The following is a 25895-nucleotide window of genomic DNA, read 5'->3' on the forward strand; positions in this document are numbered from 1 at the left end:
CTTGGAGGTTTTTAAGCAGAGGCTGGATGGCCATCTGTCACGGATGCTTTAGCTGAGATCCCCCCTGCATTGCAGGGGGTTAGACTAAATGACCCCAGGGGGTCCCTTCCAACTCTAAGATTCTATGATGTCCTCCAACCACTAGCCATTCTTTTGCACCAGGTTCCACTTGGTGGACCTGGGGGTTCAAGCAAACAAAGAAGATCCTGCAAGCCTGCAGTCTGCTCAATTCTGACGTTCTGTTTATTTGACTGCTTCCCTACCCTTCACCACAAGTTCCCAGGGCAAGATACAACAATATAAACGTACAAAATTATATATATATAAAAAACAAGCAAAACCTTTCATACAATTATAAAAAAGTAAAGCAATAGAGCAGTTCTAAGCAGAAGCAGAGCTGCATAGATTAAACAAAACAGAAAAGGGAGTGGGTCCCAACAAAACATACTTTTAACTCTCCAGACGCAACCGTGAAGAGAAGGAATTCCACAATTTATGGCTAACTACAACTACCACTATTTACGGGACCGCCTCTCCTGGTCTGCCCCACAGAGGACCTTAAGGTCCACGAATAACCATAGCTTAGAGGTCCCGGGCCACAAGGAAGTCAGATTATCCTCCACCAGGGCCTTCTCAGTGATGGCTCCGACCTGGTGGAATGCTCTGTCCCAGGAGACCAGGGCCCTGCAGGATTTAACCTCCTTCCGCAGGGCCTGTAAGACAGAGCTATTCCGCCTGGCTTTCAACTTGAACTTAGCCTGATCTTTTATTCCCCTTCCTTCCCTCCCCCTCCCCTTTTTATGAAGATTACCCGCTCTGGGATCCCACAGCTAATTCTCCCCTGGTCTCCTCGCTGGCCCATATGGGACTAATTTAGCCAGCTAGCCCTGATGATCATCTAATGTTTATTGGATGGATTTCCCCCCTAAATTGATTTTTGAATTCTGAATTTATTGTTATTCACGTTTTATACTGTATGTTATGCTGTTTTTTGTTGCACCAATTAAGTGTTTTAAATTTGTTGTTCGCTGCCCTGAGCCCGGTTTTCTGAACCGGGAAAGGCGGGGTATAAATAAAAAAATGTTTTTTCATTTATCCCTGAAAACAGGTCCTGTAGTCCAACACCACCTGGTGAGAAAGGTTGCTTTAGGAGCTACCCCAGAGAAAAAACTCCTCTGAGCCGTCTCCATAACTAAAGTCTTCAAACTGAGCTATTTCTTAACATGGCCGTTGCATTGATGACACTTTACGTCCCTTCCAACTCTTCAATTCTATGACTCTATGAACCAGTTAGCCACTGTAAGCCAGCGCTACTCTAAAATAGCAAGGCTTCTTTAGCCAACTGCTCAGGTGGGATGGGTCCTGCTTGCACCTGAGCAACAAGCGGGGTCTGCCGAGTAGCACATCTGCACTTACTGTTTCCAGATGTGAATATTTACAGTTATTTATTTAAGGCTGAGGTGGGAGACATTTTTCTAGCCCAAGAGCCACATTTCCCTCTGGGCAAACTTTCAGAGGTGAGAGACCAGTGATGGAGGAAGAAGAAGAGGAGGAGTTTGGATTTGATATCCCGCTTTATCACTACCCTAAAGAGTCTCAAAGCGGCTGACATTCTCCTTTCCCTTCCTCTCCCACAACAAACACTCTGTGAGGTGAGTGGGGCTGAGAGACTTCAGAGTAGTGTGACTAGCCCAAGGTCACCCAGCAGCTGCATGTGGAGGAGCGGGGAAGCAAACCTGGTTCACCAGATTACGAGTCTACTGCTCTTAACCACTGCGCCACACTGGCCATGTGGCCAGAGGTGAAAGTGGGAAGATCAGGAAATGAACATTTTACCTTTTGTACAGTAGGCTAGTTTCTGCACAGCCCTGCTCTGCCTTTAATCCAAGCCAAGAGGTGGCATTATCAGAGTTCAAGGATACACCCACGTGTGGCAAAAACACTCAAGGAAGAGTGTGAAACAGGAGCATGGGCTGATGGGAGTTTCCCACAGGTCAGACAGTGCTCTGATGGTGTTTCCTGCTTGGCAGGGGGTTGGACTCGATGGCCCTTGTGGTCTCTTCCAACTCTATGATTCTAAGAGACAGAGTGCTTTCAGCTCTTGTACCAGAGGTTCCCACTCCTAATTTAAGGGATCTTGGGACAGGCTACATCAAATATAAAATCAAACTAATAACGAAATAATAATAATAATAAACATTAAAACCGTATAAAATCAATCTCCATAACCTCCTTCCTACAAAAATAAAGAGCGGAGCTCATCGCCTGAAACTTCTACCTTCTCAGAAAAGAAATGTCACAATGTCATCATGAAGTTATCAGATTAAAATGGCACAGGACAGTATAGGAACCATCTTTGCAACTGCAGATATCCAGCGGGATCTTTCTCCATGGTAGAGGGGTGGTCACTTGGAAGAATTAGGAAAGTTTATTCTGCCCAGGTGGCCAGAGGAGCCTTTAATCAGAAGATGTCATGGATGATGTTGGCTCCTGTAGATGCTTGCTCACCATAGTCATCCTCTCATTAGCAATCTTGGGGAGCCAACATACAATTTGTCAGATCGTGAATATTTATACGGTTTCTCTGTATTTCCTCTCAAGGATCGCAGATTTGATTAGACAGATAAGCGCTTAAGTCATTTAGATTCCATATCCGATGTACGGATCCTCTACTTTGAAGGCCTGTTCCGTAACCGAAATTCTTTCCACATTACAGGCATCGGCAGAATTGACAGCAATCACCCCTTTATGAATTCTTTCGTGTACGTTAAGGTTTGACCTCTGGCTGCAGCTTTTCCCGCACACCGAGCACGTATATGGTTTCTCCCCCGTGTGGATTCTTCGGTGTACATTAAGGCTCGAGCTCTGGCTGAATCGCTTTCCACATTCCGAACATTTATATGGTTTCTCTCCTGTATGGGTTCTTTGATGGCTTGTAAGGTGTAGTCTCCGGATGAAAGTCTTCCCGCACTCTGAGCATATATATGGCCTCACCCCCGTGTGGATTTTCTGATGTTCGGTAAGGCTAGAGTTGTGACTGAAACTCTTCCCACACTCTGAGCATGTGTACGGCTTCTCTCCGGTGTGCACACTTTGATGACGTATGCAGCTGATGTGGTTACGGAAGCTCCTTCCACATTCGGAGCACTTATATGGCTTCATCCCCATGTGGATCTTCTGATGCGAAGTAAACGAGGTCCTCCAGCTGAAGCTCTTCCCGCACTCCAAGCACTCATACGGCTTCTCCCCTGTATGGATTCTCTGATGTAACTTAAGGTTCATGCTGTGGTTGAAGCTCTTTCCACACTCTGAGCATTTGTAGGGCTTCTCGCCTGTGTGGATGGTGAGGAGATGCCGTGTGAGGCTTTTGCAGTGAGTGAAGCACTTTCCACACTCGGAGCATTTGTGTGGCTTCTCCCCTGTGTGGATTATCTGATGTGAGCTAAGGTGTATCCGCTGCCTGAAGCTCTTTCCGCACTCCAAACATTTGTAAGTCTTTTCCTCGGTGTGGATTCTCTGATGCGACCGAAGGTGTGCACTGCTAACAAAACTCTTCCCACACTTTGAGCAGTCATATGGTCTATCTCCTGTATGGAGTTTCTGATGTGAAGTAAGATACGCCCTCAGGCGGAAGCTCTTTCCACACTCGGAGCAGTTATGCGGTTTCACCCCAGTGTGGATCGTCAAGTGCCGTGTAAAACTCGTGCTGTGCTGGAAGCTCTGTCCACAGTCCCAGCACTGATATGGCTTCTCTGCTATGTGGACTGTTAGATGTTCACGAACATGTGCACTACAGCTGAAGCTCTTCTCACAGACCGGGCATTTATAGGCTTTCTCCTCCATGTGGATTCTCATGTGAGTATTAAGGCTTGATTCACAACTAAAGCTTTCCTCGCACACACTGCACTGAATACTTTTCTTCTCTTGGTCTTCGGCTGGGATTTCACACAAGTCACTACACTGAGAAGCAAAGGAGTTGTCCTTCTCTTCTGGTTCCATTTGCCTTCTCTGAGCTTTCCCGTCTATACAGCCAGCTCCTTCCAAGAACGTGCCGTGTGCTTCGCCCTCAATCTCACTTGCCCATTCAGCACCTGCTATAACAAAGAGAGGAAAGTAGACATAAAGCAGAGGTGCTAATAATAATAATAATATTTGTATCCTGTCCATCTGACTAGGTTGCCCCAGCCACTTTGAGCGGCTTCCAACATATATAGAAACAAAACAAGACATTGGACGGCCTCAGTCCAGTATTATCTAATGGAGCGTCTCCACACCCATCGTTCTACCTGGACACTGAGGTCCAGGGCCAAGGGGCTTCTGGTGGTTCCCTTACTGCGAGAAGCCATGTTACAGGCAGAGGGCCTTCTCAGTAGTGGCACCCGCCCTGTGGAACACCCTCCCACCAGATGTCAAAGAGAACGACAACTACCAGACTTTTTAGAAGACATCTGAAGGCAGCCCTGTTTAGGGAAGCTTTTAATGTTTGATGCATTGCTGTATTTTAGTATTTTGTTGGAAGCTGCCCAGAGTGGCTGCGCGGGGTATAAATAATACATTATTATTATTATTACTATTATTACTATTACTATTATTATTACTACACATTGAAAAGCTTCCCTCAGATGTCTTCTAAAGGTTATTATCACCTCTTTGACTTCTATTCTATTCTATTCTATTCTATTCTATTCTATTCTATTCTATTCTATTCTATTCTATTCTATCTGATGGAAGGGCGTTCCACAGGGCGACTACTGAGAAGGTCCTCTGCCTGGTTCCCTGTACTTGGTTCCTTCCCTGAAGGAACAAGATGGTCTAGATACATTTCAGTCTGGTTTTAGGCCCAGTGTTGGCTCTGACACAGCCTTGGTTGCCTGAGGAAGAACCTTTCTTGGGATTGAAGGATGGGTGGAACCCTGTTGGCTTTCCTTGACCCACCAATGACTTTTGAAACCACTGACCGTGGTGTTCTTCTGGAGTGGCTCAAGAGGGTGCCAGATGGAGGCCCTGTCTTATAATGGTTTCACTCCTACCTGCAGGGTGCCTACCAGGAAATAACACTAGGAGACTGTTGCTATGCTCCATGGTTTGGGGGCTGCAGGGTCCCACAATGACTCATTCTGCCTCCTATGCCGTTTAACACCTATATGAAACTGTTGGGAGTGGTCATCTGGCAATTTGGAGCATGATGCAGCTCAGTCTTCCAATTCCTTTGGAATTGGGAGAGGCTGTGAAGATGTTGGACAGGTATCTGTGTGGGAAGAATTTACTTCTCAACCACTTGGTTCATCTCCCAGGCAAGGGGAAACAACTGAAACAAAACATGAAGCCAAGGAATAAAAGAGAGTTCAGTATCCAGTTAGGGATACAAGTAATAATAATAATAATAATAATAATAATAATAATAATAATAAAATTATTTATACCCCACCCATCTGGCTGGGCTTCCCCAGCCACTCTGGGTGGCTTCCAACAAAATATTAAAATACAGTAATGCATCAAACATTAAAAGCTTCCCTAAACAGGGCTGCCTTCAGATGTCTTTTAAAGACAAGATAGCTACTTATTTCCTTCACATCTGAAGGGAGGGCGTTCCACAGGGTGGGTGCCACTACCGAGAAGGCATTCTGCCTGGTTCCCTGTAACTTGGCTTCTCGCAGTGAGGGAACCGCCAGAAGGCCCACGGCACTGGACCTCAGTGTCCAGGCAGAACGATGGGGGTGGAGATGCTCCTTCAGGTATACTGGGCCGAGGCTGTTTAGGACTTTAAAGGTCAGCACCAACACTTTGAACTGTGCTGGAGGTTTGCAGAACCTCCAGTTAAGCCAAAAGTCTGCTCTGAGCAGAATTCGAAGGCATGTTACATAGGCGCACAAAGAGCCATAAAATATCAATTCTCTAGACTTAAAAAGGTACGTCTGGAGGAATCTCTGACTCCCTCAGAGGGAACCCCGGAAAAGAAGAGGATATCTTTCAATAAAAGGACCTCAATCAAAATTTCAACCTCCAACATCCGCCACACAAGGCAGAGAGGGAGCCTTACCGACAGACTCCAGGTTCCCCCAGTTCTCCTCCATGACTTCCCCGTGCAAAGCTCTCTGGGCCGGATCCAGCAGATCCCACTCCTTCTCTGTGAAGTAGACACCCACCTCGTCAAAGCTCACCGGAGCCTAGAATAAAGAAGAGAAGACAGCTTGTCCGTCTAGGTAATCCAAAAAGGAGGACCCAACAAGAAAGAGAAGGCAACATGTCTGACGGTTCTCCTGGAGCGTGAAAAGCATTCAAATAATAATAATCATAAATAATAAATTTTATTTATATCCCGCCCTCCCCAGCCAAAGCCAAGCTCAGAGCGGCTAACAACAGTAAAACGATAAAACATTCTAAAACCATTCCATGATCAAATTAATTCCAATCAAATTAATGGCAACCATTGGGCTAGACGTTCTGTGAAGATTGCCAAAGGAGGGAGTCAGGCTGTGCCCTGGCCAAAGGCCTGGTGGAACAGCTCTGTCTTGCAGGCCCTGAGGAAAGATGTCAAGTCCCGCAGGGCCCTAGTCTCTTGGGACAGAGCGTTCCACCTGATCGGAGCTACAGCCTAAAAAGCCCTGGCTCTGGTTGAGGCCAGCCTAACCTCTCTGTGGCCTGGGACCTTCAAGATGTTTTTGTCTGAAGACCGTAAATTCCTCTGTGGGACATACCAGGAGAGGCGGTCCCATAGGTACGAGGGTCCTAGGCCGTATAGGGCTTTGAAGGTTAAAACCAGCACCTTAAACCTGATCCTGTACTCCACCGGGAGCCAGTGCAGCTGGTATAGCACTGGGTGAATGTGATCTCGCAGTGAGGACCCCGTAAGGAGTCTCACCGTGGCATTCTGCACCCGCTGGAGTTTCTGGGTCAGTCTCAAGGGCAGCCCCACGTAGAGCGAGTTACAATAATCCAGTCTGGAGGTGACCGTCGCGTGGATCACAGTGGCTAGGTCAGGGCAAGAGAGGTAAGGAGCCAACTGCTTAGCTTGGCGGAGATGGAAAAATGCTGCCTTTGTTGTAGCTGCAATCTGCGCCTCCATGGAGAGGGAGGTGTCGAAGATTACACCCAAACCCTTAACAGACGGTGCTGGCACTAATTGCACCCCCGCAAGAGATGGGAGTTGCTCCCCCAATTCCATATCGTCCCGCCCCAGCCAAAGGACCTCTGTCTTCGAAGGATTTAACTTCAACCGGCTCCCACGTAACCATCCGGCCACAGCTTCAAAACATCTGATTAGTGTGTCAGGGGCCGAGTCAGGATGGCCATCCATCAACAGACAGAGTTGGGTGTCATCAAAGCCCACCTAGCTAACAATATTGGTTAGAACAGTAGCCAAACAGACGCCCAGTATAAAAAGCAGAGAAGCAACGAGGACTCGAGAGCAACAGGAGAAGCAACACTCTTCCCTCCTGGCAATTGGGATTATTCAGAGGCATCTGAATTGCTTGGACTGAGAAGGCAGAACAAAGGTATCGTGGCTGGAGGCCAAGGAAAGCCTTCTCCCTCCATGAGTCTGTCTAACCCCCTTTTAAAGTTGGCAGCCATCACAGCAACTCGTTGGAGCGAATCCCGTAACTCAGGCATAGGCAAACTCGGCCCTCCAGATGTTTTGGGACTACAACTCCCATCATCCCTAACTAACAGGACCAGTGGTCAGGGATGATGGGAACTGTAGTCCCAAAACATCTGGAGGGCCGAGTTTGCTTACGCCTGCTGTAACTATATGCTGGTGCCTAAGCACTTTTTTTCGCCACTTCGGGAATTCCCAGCATTATTACCTTATTCGACTGGACAGCAACTCCTTCTCCTCCACCAACCGCGGGAGAAATTGCCAGGGTTGTGCCACTTCCTGGGAGGGAGAAAAGGAGACGTGGAGATGCTTAATCCTGTTACCTTCTTGCCAATTAATTGTTACTGAATTTCACATTTTAAAAAACAAAGTAAAATCATATTTTATACACATTTAAAAGTTGACTTCCCACCCTTCTTGCTTAGTGTTTTCATTCCCACCTTTCCATGATATGTTTTATCTATTCCACATTTTTTCCATTACAATCACAACCATTTCCCTTCTGCTGCATTTATTTTAATCCTACTGCAATTCCATTTAATATATGATATTTTCTAAATTGTCTGACTAAGGCTCTCATTCTTCCATATAAAATTCATTACTTGATCACTTCCTTTGCTATCATCCTTGCCATTTCCACATAGTCCATTGGTTTTTAAAACCCTTCCCTTTTTTGTTCATAATTCTTTCTGTTCCCTGTTCCCTTCTTGACCCAATTCAAGGCCCTCCCCTAGCCTGGGACTTGCACACCCCAAAGAGTCGCTTTCTCCCCAATGCCCCTTGCCACTCCCTAAAGCCACCTGAAAAGACCTTCCTTCATGTCCACCATTTATGGTAGGTCAAAGGGCCTCCTCTGTTATGGTTTTCTCCACCCTTCTAGGGTCAAGCACACCAGCCTGCTACCTCTGCTGAAGGTGAACATTTGGCTTCCCATATGCTGCTGAGCAGCAACTTAAAAAGTAGAGAGATCACGTTGCCGACAAAGGTCTGTATAGTAAAAGCCATGGTTTTCCCAGTAGTGATGTATGGAAGAGAGAGCTGGACCATAAAGAAGGCTGATCGCTGAAGAATGGATGCTTTTGAATTCTGGTGCTGGAGGAGACTCTTGAGAGTCCCATGGACTGCAAGAAGATCAAACCTCTCCATTCTGAAGGAAATCAGCCCTGAGCGCTCATTGGAAGGACAGATCCTGAAGCTGAGGCTCCAATACTCTGGCCACCTCATGAGAAGAGAAGACTTCCTGGAAAAGACCCTGATGTTGGGAAAGATGGAGGGCACAAGGAGAAGGGGACAGCAGAGGACGAGATGGTGGGACAGTGTTCTCAAAGCTACCAGCATGAGTTTGACCAAACTGCGGGAGGCAGTGGAAGACAGAAGTGCCTGGTGCTCTGGTCCATGGGGTCATGAAGAGTTGGACACAACTAAACGAATAAACAACAACATGCTGCTGAACTACAGCTCCCATGAGGCCCAGCAGTAAGCATGGCCAATGGGCAGGGGTCGATGAAAGTTCACCAACATCTGGAGGCCTGAAGGTTCCTTACACCTCCAATAGTCATCTGGAAACCATTTTCTTTGCTTGTTGGTGTCCAATTTCTTCGCACACCGAAAAGTCCTAACAACTTAAGAAGAGCTTCCTGGACCAGGCTACTGTCCCGTCTAGTCCAGCAAAAGAACACTCTCCCTTCCTGTGGTTTCCAGCAATTGATATTCAGAAGCATTTCTGCCTCTGATTGTGGAGGCAGGGCAAAGCTATCCTGGCTAGTAGCCATTGATGGCCCTTTCCCCCTAATTGTCTAATCCTCTTTGAAAGCCATCAGAGTTGGTCGCCATCACGGTTTCCTGTGGGACCGAGTTCCATAGTTTAGCTAAGAAATATTTTCTTTTATGTGTCCTGAATCTTCGAACATTCACCTCCACTGAGCGTCCAACGCAGGCTGAGACCCTACCTGCCCGCAGACTGTCTCGCCAGAGTGGTACATGCTCTCGTCATCTCCCGCTTGGACTACTGCAACATGTTCTACGTGGGGCTACCTTTGAAGGTGACCCGGAAACTGTAACTAATCCAGAACGCGGCAGCTAGACTGGTGCCTGGGAGTGGCTGCTGGGACCATATAACACTGGTCCTAAAGGATCTTCACTGGCTCCTCTTCAAAGAGGAGCTGATCTGCCTGAGAATGCATCCCCCAATCCTCTGATTCAGACCATACCCTGACACAGTAGAATGAAAGCAACCAAGGCGGAAGAGGAGGCCAAGTTGAACTGGGCCCCGCCATGGACAAACTGGAACGTGTCCAGAGGAGGGCAACCAAAATGGTCAAAGGCCTGGAAACGATGCCTTATGAGGAACGGCTAAGGGAGCTGGGCATGTTTAGCCTGGAGAAGAGGAGGTTAAGGGGTGATATGACAGCCATGTTCAAATATATAAAAGGATGTCACATAGAGGAGGGAGAAAGGTTGTTTTCTGCTGCTCCAGAGAAGCGGACACGGAGCAATGGATCCAAACTACAAGAAAGAAGATTCCACCTAAGCATTAGGAAGAACTTCCTGACAGTAAGAGCTGTTCGACAGTGGAATTTGCTGCCAAGGAGTGTGGTGGAGTCTCCTTCTTTGGAGGTCTTTAAGCAGAGGCTTGACAACCATATGTCAGGAGTGCTCTGATGGTGTTTCCTGCTTGGCAGGGGGTTGGACTCATGGCCCTTGTGGTCTCTTCCAACTCTATGATTCTATGATTCTATGGTCCTTACCCAGCAAGGTGGCACCTCCACTGCCCTCCTGCACGATCCACCTGTAAGGCGGCCTCAGTGTTGTGGCCGAAGGGGCTGCCTCTGCCAAGTTGGTAGCTGGGTCTGCCACCATTTCTTCCACCTGAAACGGAATTATAAGGATCCCAGACAAGGGACAGAGAAAGGGATTAAGAAACGGTTTATGTGAAGGCCATCACTGTCTGGCCTGTGAATTACCATATTTTTCACTCTGTAAGACGCACCAGACCACAAGACGCACCTAGTTTTTGGAGGAGGAAAACAAGAAAAAAAATATTCTGAATCTCAGAAGCAGTGAAAGCAGCAATCCCTCTTGCTGTTCTGGCTTCTGTGACAGCTGCGCAGCCTGCATTCGCTCCATAAGACGCACACACATTTCCCCTTACTTTTTAGGAGGGAAAAAGTGAGTCTTATAGAGTAAAAAATACGGTAACCCACAGTACTAAGACAGCCTCTCCTCTCATTTTTAAAAATAGTTTTAAAAATGCCCGCAGGTCTCAGGGTGGTTCACAACATAAAAACACAAAATACATAATAAAAACAAGAACAACCCAATAATCTCCCCAACACAATTTTTAAAGGGCGCTGGATGTCAATCAGCCAAACAGGAATGTTTTTGCCTGGTGCCTAAAAGTGCATTATGATATATTGGTGATTTAAAGGGAATTGGGGTTGCTTGTGCATAGATGTAGCTGATGCTCTAGGCAACGTTCCCTGGCTAAACCTTTCCCTGGCTGGACAGTCCTGATTCCGCGTCTGTCTCAGTCACTGGCAGAATTTGTCAGTGGGCGTTTCCTGAACTTCCTCCAACATAAAAACTCCTTGACACCAAGTCTCCGCCTAGACTCCCTGCGCGGAAGTCTCCTGCGCAGAGTGGGCGTGGCCAGCGGAGGTCCTGGACTCTCCCCGCTGGTTTCTGTGGAAGAGTCCTGGAGCCCTCTCTCCAAAGTCCTTCCCTGCTCCCCTTTCTCCCAGGTGTCACGCTGATTTCCTTCCCCAAAGGAAGTGTTCTCTCTCCCTCTGCTGGTCCCTTCTCCCGCATCATTGGGGAGCCTTACCTCCACTCTTGGCTCCGATGGCAGTTCCCTAACAGGTGATATAGGTGAAACTCGAAAAATTAGAATATCGTGGAAAATTTCATTTATTTCAGTAATTCAATTTACAGCTGATGAAAACCCCAAATTAACAATCTCAGAAAATGAGAATATTAAATGAAATCAGCAAAACAAGGATTGCAAATAGAGCAATATTGGACCTCTGAGAAGTAGAAGCATGCATATGTACTCAGGACTTGGTTTGGGCCCCTTTTGCATCAATTACTGCCTCTGAACCAGACTGAGAGACCATTGAAAGGCTCAGGAACTCATTGCAGGTGTTATGGATTGAATAGCTACTGCACCTTTCCACAATATTCTAATCTTCTGAGATTGTTAATTTGGGGTTTTCATCAGCTGTATGCTATAATCATCACAATTATAACAAATAAAGGCTTGACGTATCTCGCTTTGCATGTCATGAGTCTATCTTATATATTAGTTTCACCTTTTAAGTTGAATTACTGAAATAAATGAACTTTTCCACGATATTCTAATTTTTCGAGTTTCTTTTTAAAAAAATAATAATGTTTTATTAGGTTTTATCAATAGAAAAGTTTAGAAAAATACAAAAAACGAAAAAGATACAAAATTACAAAATACAAAAATACAGACATTAGACACAAAAAAAGAAAAGAAAAAAGCACATATAAAAAGACAAAAATTCCCTCTTTCTTAATTTCTCCTCTTTGATTAACTTATTTTCCTGACTCCCTCGCGTCTCCCATTTTTGTATCCCTTTTAAAAATTAGTTCAGCAAATTCATGTCCTGTTAGTCTATCTATTTATTAATCCAATCTTGCATTTTCTAATTTTTCGAGTTTCACCTGTATATCACCAGCTAAACACCATGATATAACACGGATATATCACAATGTCTGAAATAAGGATGGAGCTATGTAGAGACATCACCTGGCTTCAACTTTCCCCCACGTCATGGTTTTTGCATAGCACACACACACATCGTGAATGTTGTGATGTATTGCCAGGTCAAAAAAAACCAGTTTTGGGTGATATATCGCTGTATCGCCCATGTTGCGTATTTAGCAGATTAATTGCACTGCGAAAAGCGTGCTGGGGAGACCGCATGTTCAGGAAACAATGAAAAATGCAAAAATATATTTTGCTTGGCTTTAATTACAAAAACAAAAACTCCTGTTACGTTAAATCTATTAAGTATGACCCATTCACCAGGGGACTGAGAGAGGTACATGCTGCTCTTAATATACTATACCCAACTGCTGACACAGCTTAATTAACACAACTTAACAGCACCTGCTATACTGCTCCACAGCTGTAAAACTAGGTCTGTCCTTTAAAGAGATACACATCTTGTGAAACAATAATGAACCTTAATATTAAGAAACCATTCAACAGCCCAGCCCTATGAAGAGCTGGAAAGGACTCCCTGCCTGAAATCACTGCCTGCCAGTGTCGACAATACTAGGCTAGACACATCAATGAACTGACCAGCCTAAGGCATTCCTGTGTTTCCGTTGTACAACTAGGATGAAACACACTCTTACCTGTTTCCGCTTCTTCCCCTCCTCTTGGCTCAGGAGGAAGCCTTCGGCCAGGGCCACCGCCTGGGAGCTGGTCTCCGCTCCGCACTCCCTGACCCAGTTCTCCATCTCCGGGGGAAGGACAGCCAGGAACTGCTCCAGGATCACCAAGTCCAGCATCTGGGCCTTAGTGAACCTTTCCGGCTTCAGCCACCGACGGCAGAGACTGTGGAGTTGGCTGCAAACCTCTCGGGGTCCCTTGGCCTCTTGGTAGCCAAACTCCCTGAAGCGCTGACAGTCAGCGCCTGAGCTGGTGTTGTCATTGCCCGGAATCTTCTGCATGGTTCTTTCCCAGAATCCTCCACGGTTCCTGATCTTGTGGCCCCTTTGTGTTTCAGGACTTCCCTTTAATCCGTGCTCTGCATCTTGTTCCAAAAAGGCCAAAGGCAAACAGCTGGGGTGTGCAGTATTGAAAGCCAAGAAGCTGCAAAAGGTGGGGGTGGGGTTAGAGAGAGGCAAAGCAGTGGTTCCCAAACCTTTTCGGGCTCCCACTCTCCCGGTTCCAATTATAAAGTCTCAAACTGGCCATCCAGCGCCGAGGGCCTTCTGGAGGTTCCCTCATTGTGAGAAGCAAAGCTACAGGGAACCAGGCACAGGGCCTTCTCGGCACCTGCCCTGTGGAACGCCCTCCCATCAGATGTCAAAGAGATAAACAACTACAGTCATACATCGGGTTACAGCCGCTTCAGGTTGCGTTTTTTCGGGTTACAGACTGCCGAAACCCGGAAGTACTGAAATGGGTTACTTCCGGGTTTCGGCAGTCGCGCATGCACAGATCCGCTGGATTGCAACCTGCACGTGCGCAGACGTGGATTGCAAACGTGCATCCCGCACGTGAGTTTGCTGGAAATCATTTAAGGTTTATAATGTTCTCTTAAATAGGGCTATGTTTAAAATTTGTCATTGAGGTTTTTATACTTTTTTTGTAAACTCAAGGAAGTGTTTCAGCCCTGCTCTTGAGTTTGTTTGATATCACTTAAAATCATTTAAGGTTTATAATTTCTTTATTTCCTTCTGAGGAAACTAATTAGCTCAGTGAAACGAGTTTTGTAGCCGGCATCTCATTTGTTTAATTCTAGGTTAACTTTTCCTTAATTTTTTAAATTTTTGTTATTTAATTCGATTCTATAGATTACTTCTCGTTTCAAGGATTTCCATGGCAATTCTTTTGTTTTGTGTAATTTCTTGGTTCCATGACTGTCTTTTTTTCACTGAGTCCAAACCAAAGGCCAGGCAGAACAGCTCTGTCTTACAGGCCCTGAGGAAAGATGTCAACTCTCGCAGGGCCCTAGTCTCTTGTGACAGAGCGTTCCACCACGTCGGGGCCAGTACTGAAAAGGCCCTGGCCCTAGGTGAGACCAATCTAACCACCTTGCGACTTGGGACCTCCAAAATGTTGTCATTTGTGGACCTTAAGGCCCTCCGTGGGGCAGACCAGGAGAGGCGGTCCCGTGGGTCCTGGGCCGCATACCTTATACCTCCAGTGTTCCCTTTCCTCTTAGTGCCCCCCCAGGTGGCACTATTGCCCACCAGGGGGGCGGGCAGTGCCACCTACCTTGGGAACCACTGGTGTAAAAGGTTGGGGGGTTTCAGACCAACTTGCTCTGTTGCCTTTTGCTTACCTGTTTTTCTTAAGGATGCCATTTGCATCGGCACAGAAAGTTACTGCATTTATTTAATAAAATCAATATGTATTCTGATTTTAAGAAAACCACCCTACCCCACGGGCATAAAAATAGCTGAGAACTGTCAGGTACCACAAGTCTATGCAAGCATCTTGATTCAGTACAGCTCAAGGCTATTTTTCTTTTCTTTACAAAAAAGGGGGGGCAGTTGTTTTAATTTAGACCTTGGAACCCTTTGTAATTACCGTATATACTAAGCATCCCTCTCCCCTTGGTATATTATATTATTGACTCAGAAAATTGCATAGCTGGATCTTATGCTTCTTTATTTGCCATTGTGACAACTGACATAATTTTGTTAAAAAAATAAAAACAACTATTTTTTCTTTCATTTCTTTTTTCTGCAACTGGTTTGTTGTCTATAAAAATAAATAAAAACATATACGAGGGGAACCCCTCTATGTGGTTTTCAGAAATATAAAATAAAGTGGGGGGGATTTGATTTAAATCACGATTTAAATATCTAGTCAGTAAGACTTGGTTTAAATCATTTTTTTACAGACAGACTCATTCTTGCTGGTATAATCTTAATATTTACAACCAGATGAAGGTTTCATTTTTGGAATAATAAATTTTCAGGAGTTTTTACGGTTATATCAAAAATTTCTGATTTGGTAATACATACGTTATGAAACTATTGTGAGGTTTAATAAGTTAATTGTTTATATTTGGACAACTTTTCTGCTGTACTTTATTGGAAGGAGAAAAAAAATAATTTCCTTAATAACAATTTAAACAATTTATTAAACTTAAACAATAACATTATAGCATATGTATCCATGTTTGTTAGTTAACCGATGTAGTTAAACAATTTTTTTAAAAAAACAAGAACCATAGACTGCGTTTTAGCACACATGAAAAACTTAAACAAATCCTTATTTCCTGATGAATAGCCTTTGGAATATAATGTAACTTATATTCAATTATTTGAATATGATTTTTTTTTAAATCAGGTTATTAAAATTTGAATTGGATTTTTAAAATAAAATGCCTTTGGAGGAAAAATCATTCTAGAGGTAGTTTTCTATTTAACTATCTTTAGAATGATTTTTCCTCCAAAAGCATTTTATTTTAAAAATACAATTTAAAATTTAAAAATCTGATATATATTTTATTAAAAAAACACATTGATTTTTTTTATCCACCCTTAAATAAAGCATTAAAATTATGAATAGAAAATTAAAATAAAGTAGAGTCAGTAAGCATTTTTCACATGCGCAGTTGATGTGCGACCGGGATCGTTTTGAACCCAGAAGAGGGCAGAATGGGGATGGAACAGGGTGGGCTTCGGTGCGCTCTGCTGATGCGCACAGGAGCCAAGAATGTAATCCCCCCAATAGGGGCCTGCCTGTATTTAGAACATATTCAGAAAATTAAAATCAACAGTAGAGATAAAGCACATGTGTTTGGGTAGGGCTTGCTTAAACGAAAAATGTTTTAATCAGGCACTGGAAAGCCTGGGTGTCACCACACTAAAACAGCAGCTCCACAGCGACCTGCAGAAAGTAAGGTTTCCCCCCAGGAGGTGCCTCAAAGCTGCCCCCTCTTTTCCCACCAGGAGAAAGTGCAGAAACGAGCAATATGCGGGCACAGTGCCAGTCCCGCAGACTGGAGTGGTCAAGCAGGCACATAAAGGGGGTATGGCGATTCTGTAAGTCAACTGGTCCCAAGCTGTTAAGGGAAGAGAACGCGTGTGTTTCAAAAGGTGTTTCCCCCCTGAATATTTTGTTATATTTATTCATTTTTTATCTATAAAAGGTAAAGGTACCCCTGACCGTTAGGTCCAGTCACAGACGACTCTGAGGTTGCGGCGCTCATCTCGCTTTATTGGCCGAGGGAGCCGGTGTACAGCTTCCGGGTCATGTGGCCAGCAGGACTAAGCCGCTTCTGGCGAACCAGAGCAGCACACGGAAACGCCGTTTACCTTCCCGCCGGAGCGGTACCTATTCATCTTCTTGCACTTTGACATGCTTTCGAACTGCTAGGTTGGCAGGAGCCGGGACCCAGCAACGGGAGCTCAACCCATCGCAGGGATTCGAACCGCCGACCTTCCGATCGGCAAGTCCTAGGCTTTTTTTATTTATAAAAATATTTATATGCCCTCCATGTCGTAAAAGAAAATATTAAAGAGGTTTAGAGCAACAAAACATAAAACCGTACAATAAAAATAAAAAACAGGCATCAATTACCGTAGTTTTCTCTCCATAACACACGTTTTTTTCCTCCTAGAAAGTAAGGGGAAATGTCTGTGCGTGTTACGGAGCGAGTGGTTTCCAGCGGGAGAAGAGCCGCTGAATGGGGAGTAGAGAGTGACAGAGTGCCTGCTTCTTTAAAGGAGCAAAGTGGGAGGGGAGGGGAGCCGCTTACACAAGTGTAAGCGGCTCCTGTCCAGTAGGCTCCTTTAAAGCAAGCAGGCTCTCTGTCCCTCCAGCAAAGTTTTTCAGCTTGCTAAGGGGGGGGGGGGAGGGAGAGAAGCAGAGCCTGCTCCATGCGTGTTCCTTGTCCCTTGAGTGCTTTTCCTTCCCTCCCCGCTCAAAACGTGGTTACAAAGCACAGATCCACATGGATCCTCAGGATTTTTGCACTGGGTCACCCCAAATTCACCATCAGATCACATAGCATGTCCATGGCTACAGTTTGCACCCAAAAAATCACGCACCCACTGTTGCCTGGGGCCGCAGTGGTGCAAAAACGTGGTTACAAACATGGATCCTCAGGATTTTTGCATTGGGCTACCCCAAACTCATCATCAGATCACATGTCTGTGGCCACAGCATGAACCACAAAAATCATACACCCACTGTTTCGTGTAGAATATTTTTTTTCTTGTTTCCCTCCTCTAAAAACTACATGTGTGTTATGGTCGGGTGCGTGTTATCGAGCGAAAAATACGGTAACTATGGGTTCTTAACTGCATGCATTGTGAGATTTCTGATGGCAATTCCCGAAGGTTCTCGGTTTCAGAGTTTTGAAACTTGCCTAATAAGGAGTTATCAAACAGAAAGGCAGAAAAAGTGGGATGCGCACACACAACACACACACATTTCGGCATTGCAGGGGGTTGGACTGGACGACCCTCAGGGTCACCACTATGGTTCTGTGAAATTAATATCCATTCATAATAATAATAATAATAAATTTTTATTTGTACCCTGGCCAGAGCCAGGCTCAGGGCGGCTAACATCCTAAAACCAACACAGTGTACAAAGAACATAAAAACATAAAAACAGGCAATCAATTAATTAAAATACATCTGAAAATTAGTTCAGAGCAAATTAAAATCTGGACAGATGGCAGTCCAGGGGTAAAATTGAGAGTGGTTAATATTCTCCCGGGCCAAATGTTATCACTGGTCTTATAAAGGACCTGTGAGCGGGCCAGGAGGCCTCTTCAATGCTTGTTCTTATACAGAAAGAGAAGGGGCCTGCCTGTACAGTATTTAGAACATATTCAGAAAATTAAGATCAACAGTAGCTAACAAGAGCTACTGTAACAAGAGCACATGTAACTTCTATGTGTTTGGCCTGGCGGAACAGCTCCGTCTTGCAGTCCCTGCGCAAAGATATCAAATCCCGCAGAGCCCTGGTCTCTTGTGGGAGAGCATTCCACCAGGCTGGGGCCACGGCCGAAAAGGCCCTGGCTCTGGTCAAGGTCAGTCTAATCTCCTTGGGACCTGGGATCTACATATATCGCTTTAATGTGTAAAGAGGCTTCCAAGCAGTTTGCGAAACACAGGCATTTAAGATGCAAGCTTATCCATGAGTAAAATACACAATAAGACAACAGGATCTAAGTATTAAACTACTGAGACGTCCATAAATAAACAGCAGAGCGTTTGTGACCCGCTCCTTGCATTCCTGCCTTGCTTTCCCCTCCTGCCACTGTACTCTGAGATAGTTCAGCTGGGAGAATATGAGACTCTCCATTTCTTGGGCAAAAGATTCCTGCATTTCAGGGGGGTTGGACTAGATGACCGCCAGGGGTCCCTTCCTTCCAACTCTACGATTCTGATCTAATGACCTCTTTCCTCTTGGTGCCTGCAGACCTGCACAAAAATCCCTTGGGAGTCCACTGATGCCGAACCCCCCATTTTATTCACTCATTGCATTTAGATCCCATTCTCCCCCTTTGCACACAGGGTACCCCCAAAACTGCATCATGCCGTGGGGGTGGGGGGAGAGACATGGCCTGGGGGAAAAACCCTTTCTCCCCACCTTAGGGCCCGGGTGCGAATCCTGTCTTCAAACAGGGGAGTTCAGCCCCCACCGGAAAAACTCAACCCCACCCCCACCAAAAAAGAGCAAAGGAACCACCCCCCTGCGCGTGCAATGGACCTGAATCCCCAAATGTCCTCGCATCTCTTTCTTTCTTTTTATCCATCCATCCATCCACTTACCTGCGCGGAGGATGGGAAGCAGGGACCAGCCGCGGAAACCTGCGCGCGGAAAAAGAGGACCTTCAGCCAATGGGGAAAAGACGCCCTTTGGCCCGCGTCAGCAGTTGCTAGGCAGGGCGGGGGTTTCGCGCGGAAAAGGAAGGAGGTTTTTGCAGGAAATGGGAGGGGAGAGCCACGTGTCAGTCTTTCTTGCACCCCGTGGGCTGGTGGGAGTTGTAGTCTCGATGCATCTCGCGGGGGGGAGGAGGGAGGGGTGGAACGCCAGGCTGGCAAAGCGTCCTGCGTTCAGGAGCTGCGCCTTGGAGACGAATGAAACCCCATTTAAGGCTTGGAGCCTCTGCAAAATGCATAATTTCTCCACCCCCCACGCCACAATTGCATCCTTGCAGGGATCTCTCCTCCGTGGGATCCTCCTTATTAGAGCACAAAGGGATCAGTGCTCCCCCCGCCCCCGCAAGTCATAGCTATGAATCAAAGGAGCGTGGGGGAAATGAATTAGGATGCGGTGGGGGCAGGCTGTAATGGGAATAATAATAATAATAATTTATTAAAATAAAAAATTCCTTCCAGTAGCACCTTAAAGACCAACTAAGTTAGTTCTTGGTATGAGCTTTCGTGTGCATGCACACTTCTTCAGATACACTTCTTCTTCAGTGTGCATGCACACGAAAGCTCATACCAAGAACTAACTTAGTTGGTCTTTAAGGTGCTACTGGAAAGAATAATTTATTAGTTATACCCCACCCATCTGGCTGGGTTTCCCCAGCCACTCTGGGCGGCTTGCAGCAGAGCATTAAAATGCAATAATCTATTAAACATTAATAGCTTCCCTAAACAGAAGGGGTGGATGGTAAAAAAAAAAACCCCAGTCATTTATTGCATTAATATTACCCCCCCCCCCTCCAATGAGCTCCAGGTGGCATGCCTAATTCTCTCCCCTGCCCATCCATTGCAGCCTCACAACAACCGGGGGGGGGGGGTAGGCTAGGCTGAGAGATCGTTCCTGTTCCTCAAGCTCTTCCAGGGAGCTTTCTGGCCAAGGGGGGATTTGAACCCTTGTCCCTCCCAGGTCCTAGTACAGTGGTTCTCAAACTTTTTCCCCCTCTGGGCCACACTTTTCAGAATAAAAACTTGCTTGCGCCATACCGAATTTGTTTTTACTGATAATAAACGCGTCGGAAAACAACAAAGAAACGACTTCTAGATTGTGAAAATCTATCCATATTCTGCAAATAAAATTTAAAAAACCATTTTGATACTATACTATGGTTACCAGATTTTTTCCCATGAATCCGAGGACACTTTTTTTTTTTTAAAGCTGAGTAGCAACAGGGAGTCAGTAGTGGGGATGGTGAGGCAAAAGACCCTGGGCCCAAGCACACAGGCATATTGTATAAAGGGGCAAAGCCCTTCTTTCGCACCCTGTGGAACATAAATGCACAGAGTTTTTTAAAAACTGGGCAACGGCACGCCACCCGCCCACGACTCCCGAGCCACCCCCAATCAGTCAAAACAAAGGGGGAAGGGGGCAGGAGATCGCACGAGACACATGATATGCGCACAAGACACATCGTATGGGGACTTCCGGCGAGGAAAAATGGCGGGCACTACAGCAGCGGGCAGCTCCTGAACCCAGCTGGAGCCAACTGCACTACCAGGCTGGCTCCTGGCTGCTGAGGCTGCCACTGCCACATTTCCCAGGGACAGATTTGCAAATCTGGGGACATTCCGGGGACGGAATTTGTCCGGGGACAGATTTGCAAATCCGGGGACTGTCCCTGGGAACCGGGGACGTCTGGTAAGAAGCAGAAGAAGAAGAGTTTGGATTTGATATCCCGCCTTTCACTTCCTTTAAGGAGTCTCAAAGCGGCTAACATTCTCCTTTCCCTTCCTCCCCCACAACAAACACTCTGTGAGGTGAGTGGGGCTGAGAGACTTCAAAGAAGCGTGACTGGCCCAAGGTCACCCAGCAGCTGCTTGTGGAGGAGCAGGGACGCGAACCCGGTTCCCCAGATTACGAGTCTATTGCTCTTAACCACTACACACACTACACCACACTACACCCTATACTATAGTACACTGAGGTGCTTAAATGTCTCTTTGATTGTCCCTGAACCTTCCTGCCACACCAGGGTGGCGTGTCACAGTCTTTTGAGGGCCACTGCTCTAGTCTGGTACTCCAACCCCTAAACCACAAATGGCTCCCTAGGGACAGGGGACAAAGAGGAATAGGTTTGGGGGGATTCAGCAAGGAAGGAGACGTGAAAAGAAGATCAGGCCAAAGGCCCATTTAGTTTGGCCCCCTGTTCTCACAGTGAGCAACCTCGTGGGAAACCTGCAAGCGAGAGCAACTCTCCCCTCTCCTGCAGCTTCTAGCGACTGCCACTCAGACGTGTGGCTTCAGTTTATTTTGCTCCTTGAGACTTTAGCTTCAGGAGGCAGGAAGGAACTTCAGTTTACCCACAGGAGAACCACAGGAAGGGGAGAGGAGTTGCTCCTGTGCTCAGGTCCTGAAGTGGATGGTATAATAATATAATATAATAATAATAATTTATTATTTATACCCCGCCCATCTGGCTGAGTTTCCCCAGCCACTCTGGGCGGCTCCCAATCGAGTGTTAAAATCAGTATAGCGTTAAATATTAAAAACTTCCCTGAACAGGGCTGCCTTCAGATGTCTTTTAAAAATAGGATAGCTGCTTATTCCCTTGACATCTGATGGGAGGGTGTTCCACAGGGCGGGCGCCACTACCGAGAAGGCCCTCTGTCTGGTTCCCTGTAACCTCACTTCTCGCAATGAGGGAACCGCCAGAAGGCCCTCGGCGCTGGACCTCACCGTCTGGGCTGGATGATGGGGGTGGAGATGCTCCTTCAGGTATACAGGACCGAGGCCGTTTATAATAGATTGACCATTAGCCTCATCTAGCATGCGCTTCTTATGCTCAGGCATTCAAACAAACAGAACAGAAAAAGACGATGCCCATTAGAATAATAATAAGAAGAAGAGTTTGGATTTGATATCCCGCTTTATCACTACCCAAAGGAGTCTCAAAGCGGCTAACATTCTCCTTTCCCTTCCTCCTCCACAACAAACACTCTGTGAGGTGAGTGGGGCTGAGAGACTTCAGAGAAGTGTGACTAGCCCAAGGTCACGCAGCAGCTGCATGTGGAGGAGCGGGGAAGCGAACCCGGTTCACCAGATTACGAGTCTACCGCTCTTAACCACTACACCACACTGGCTCTCCAGAGGGCGATAAATATGAATAAGGACATAGGAAGAGGCCAATGAACTGCCTAGGCCAGCATCCTTTTCCCCACAGTGTCCAACCCCTGAAAAGGAATAAAATGCTTTCACAGAGATTCCTGCATTGTAGCGGGTTGGGCTAGATGGCCTTTGGGGTCGCTTCCAACTCTGCAATTCTATGAAAAGAAACGCCCCCCACAATGTACCACTGTAGCCGGTTTGAAAGAGGACTTTGTGTATGTGTGTGCTCTCTGTTCTGATTTTTGGAGCACAAGAAAAGCACTGCTGGATCAGGCCAAGGTCTCCTCTGGTACAGCATCCTGTTCTCACAGTTAGCTGCCCAAATACCCCAGTAATAAGATCATTAAGTTTGCAGATGATAGAACGGTGGTTGGTTTAATCATGGCTGGAGAGGGGGAGGCGGCCTATAGGAAGGAAGTTGAGCAGTTGGGGGAGCGGTGCAAGAAAAACAACTTACTCCTTAACTTAAAGAAAACAAGAAAGATTATTGTGGACTTTAGGAAATGTAAATTGAATATTCAGCCACTCATTATTGAGGGGAAGTGTGTGGAACAAGTCTCGGTGTTTTGATTTCTGGGAATGGAGTTGAGAGATGACCTAACCTGGGGAGAAAATAGCAAAAACCTGATGAAGAGAGCACAGCAGAGGTTATATTTTCTGAGAATCCTCCGGAAAAATAATCTCTCAAAGGACCTGTTGATGGCATTTTACCATTGTACTACGGAGAGTGCATTAACTTATGGTGTGTGTGTGGTTTGGGAGCTGCACAGTCAGGGAAAAAACAATGCTGTCCAGGGTTGTAAAGACTGCGGAGAGAATAATTGGGTGCACTCTTCCCACCTTGGATCAAATCTACGCTTCCAGGTGCCATAAGAAAGCTGCAGAGATAGCGTAGGATAGTGCGCACCCCAGAAATGATCTCTTTCAGCTTCTGCCTTCTAGAAGAAGGTCCAGGGTTATAAAGACTAGGACTAGCCGCATGAGAAACAGTTTCTACCCTAATGTGATTTTGGTTTTAAACACATTGTAAGGAGTCTGTAGAGGGACACGGGTGGCGCTGTGGGTTAAACCACAGAGCCTAGGACTTGACTGGTCGGCGGTTCGAACCCCCGCGACGGGGTGAGCTCCCGTTGCTCGGTCCCTGCTCCTGCCAACCTAGCAGTTCGAAAGCACGTCAAAGTGCAAGTAGATAAATAGGTACCGCCCTGGCGGGAAGGTAAACGGCGTTTCCATGCTCTGCTCTGGTTCGCCAGAAGCGGCTTCGTCATGCTGGCCACATGACCCGGAAGCTGCACGCCGGCTCCCTCGGCCAATAAAGCGAGATGAGCGCCGCAGCCCCAGAGTTGGCAATGACTGGACCGAATGGGCAGGAGTCCCTTTACCTTACCTAAGGGAGTATATTGTATTTAATTATGGGGTATCAGAGTTTTTAGGGGGCTAACCAGGCTGGGATAGCAGGCTTTTGAATGTCTGATGTAGATTTTTTTCAATTTCGTTGTTCTGTGTGGGACAATGACACTAAAGATTATCATATCATATCTCAGCTGCGCCCCAAGGAAACGCGCCAGCAGGATCCGAGCGCAGGAGCGAGTCTCCGTTCCCACTCTGGTTTCCAGCAACTGGGATTCAGAAGACTTGCTGGCTGCCTCCAGTTGTGGGGCCAGAGCAACGTGGTGGCCATTTATCCTGGCTACTAGCAGCCTCTGACAGCCTTAATATCCATGAATTCTTGGGCTGCATAACCCTTTTTGGGTCCTTTCCAACTCTAAAATTCAACGATCCAGCTCTATGGATTGGTCCAGTCCTCTTTCAAAGACACACACGCAGCCAGGCCTGACTTGCAGGGGTGTCGCACAATGCAAAACAATGCAAGCCCCACATGGGAGACAGGAGCCCCCCACCCCCACCCAAATCACCCCATTGACATTTTTGGGCACCTTGAATTCTGGCCTCCTTCCTGCAGCTCCTCCTCTCCGAGCAAAACTCTGGCGGCGGCTGGTTTTGCAAAGGGCATTCTCACGATGGAGCATAGAGATAAGCCTCAAAAGCAGGAACAAAACACACACACAACAACAACACACCTCCCACATACGCACAGGGCAAACACTTCCGGTTCTCATTCCTCTAAAAGGAGCTTGGGGGAAGAGGAGAGAAAGGTGGCTCTGAAACTTCCTCTTCGCAAGCTCTATGGCCTCGTTCGAAAGGGAACCTGAAGTGTCAGTTGCGGGCGTTTTAGAGGGGTGCACAATGATGAGAGTTTTGAAAGAGCTTTGCAGGGACATTTTACGGAGAAACTGGATAGAGATTTCTGTCTTACATGTTAGAAGCATGGGCGAAGCCAGGATTTATGTTGGGGGTGGGGGGGTGGGGAAGGACACCCACCTGCCACCTTCTTCTGCCTGCCTCTGTCCGTAGCTGTCAATTTCCCCCTTTTCTTGCGAGGAATCTCTATAACAAGCATTTCTATCTCACTTTTCACTGCACACAATTTAAAACACAATATACCAGCGTATAAACACCTTGTCTGGTGTGGTTGAGGGGCAAAGGACATGGTAGACCGCTCCTCTGGGTGGAGGCTCTGTGCCCAGGTTTACCAGTACAGGCTAGGCTGCCAGTATCAGAGATGGGAGTTGTGCGAGCAAAGTCAATGTAGTGTGAGATCATAGAATCATAGAGTTGGAAAAGACCACAAGGGCCATCGAGTCCAACCCCCTGCCAAGCAGGAAACACCATCAGAGCACTCCTGACATATGGTTGTCAAGCCTCTGCTTAAAGACCTCCAAAGTAGGAGACTCCACCACACTCCTTGGCAGCAAATTCCACTGTCAAACAGCTCTTACTGTCAGGAAGTTCTTCCTAATGTTTAGGTGGAATCTTCTTTCTTGTAGTTTGGATCCATTGCTCCGTGTCCGCTTCTCTGGAGCAGCAGAAAACAACCTTTCTCCCTCCTCTATGTGACATCCTTTTATATATTTGAACATGGCTATCATATCACCCCTTAACCTCCTCTTCTCCAGGCTAAACATGCCCAGCTCCCTTAGCCGTTCCTCATAAGGCATCGTTTCCAGGCCTTTGACCATTTTGGTTGCCCTCCTCTGGACACGTTCCAGTTTGTCAGTGTCCTTCTTGAACTGTGGTGCCCAGAACTGGACACAGTACTCCAGGTGAGGTCTGACCAGAGCAGAATACAGTGGCACTATTACTTCCCTTGATCTAGATGCTATACTCCTATTGATGCAGCCCAGAATTGCATTGGCTTTTTGAGCTGCCGCTAAAAAAACCTCCTCTTCACAAATTGATGTTCTGAGACATTTTTTGTATATTTCCCCCAATGCTTATTTTATTATTATTCATAATGAAAGCAGGAATTTATATACCACTCAGTGCCAAAATAGGCTTGGCACTTTGATAGAAACTAGTTACACAAACTAGTTACACAAATATTATTAATATTATTATTACTATAAATCACTTGGGGCCCCAAAGGGTGCTTGGCTAAGTGGCTGGAATCATCTCAGGCATGAGACTGTG

General features: G+C 46.4%; 1 protein-coding gene across 2 annotated transcripts; it reads right to left on the minus strand.

Moving 5' to 3' along the window:
• Nucleotides 1-220: 220 nt before the first annotated feature.
• Nucleotides 221-24490, minus strand: LOC310701205 (uncharacterized protein). Of its 2 annotated transcripts, none has more exons than XM_083491716.1 (7): nucleotides 24302-24490; nucleotides 12983-13442; nucleotides 10345-10465; nucleotides 7806-7876; nucleotides 6041-6167; nucleotides 2086-4094; nucleotides 221-2006 (listed from the first exon to the last, which is right to left on the minus strand). In XM_083491716.1, the coding sequence occupies exons 1-6, from the start codon at nucleotides 24376-24378 to the stop codon at nucleotides 2641-2643; spliced, it is 2310 nt and encodes a 769-aa protein (XP_083347842.1). In that variant the 5' UTR covers nucleotides 24379-24490; the 3' UTR covers nucleotides 221-2006; nucleotides 2086-2640. The 2 variants fall into 2 exon arrangements, with proteins under 2 accessions (XP_083347842.1, XP_083347843.1); XM_083491717.1 differs by having other exon boundaries at nucleotides 2086-4091; nucleotides 24302-24464.
• Between the last annotated feature and the right edge of the window lie 1405 nt (nucleotides 24491-25895).

The sequence above is a fragment of the Podarcis liolepis genome, assembly GCF_965112155.1.
Source record: "Podarcis liolepis genome assembly, chromosome: 2".
Taxonomy (NCBI): domain Eukaryota; kingdom Metazoa; phylum Chordata; class Lepidosauria; order Squamata; family Lacertidae; genus Podarcis; species Podarcis liolepis.

Coding starts and splice junctions, on each gene's coding strand:
- LOC310701205 (XM_083491716.1), bottom strand. CDS start 24,378: ATGCCCTTTGCAAAACCAGCCGCCGCCAGAGTTTTGCTCGGAGAGGAG. Junction 10,466..12,982: donor AGGGGAAGAAGCGGAAACAG/GTAAGAGTGTGT, acceptor ATTCCGTTTCAG/GTGGAAGAAATGGTGGCAGA. Junction 7,877..10,344: donor TGGAGGTGCCACCTTGCTGG/GTAAGGACCATA, acceptor TCTCCCTCCCAG/GAAGTGGCACAACCCTGGCA.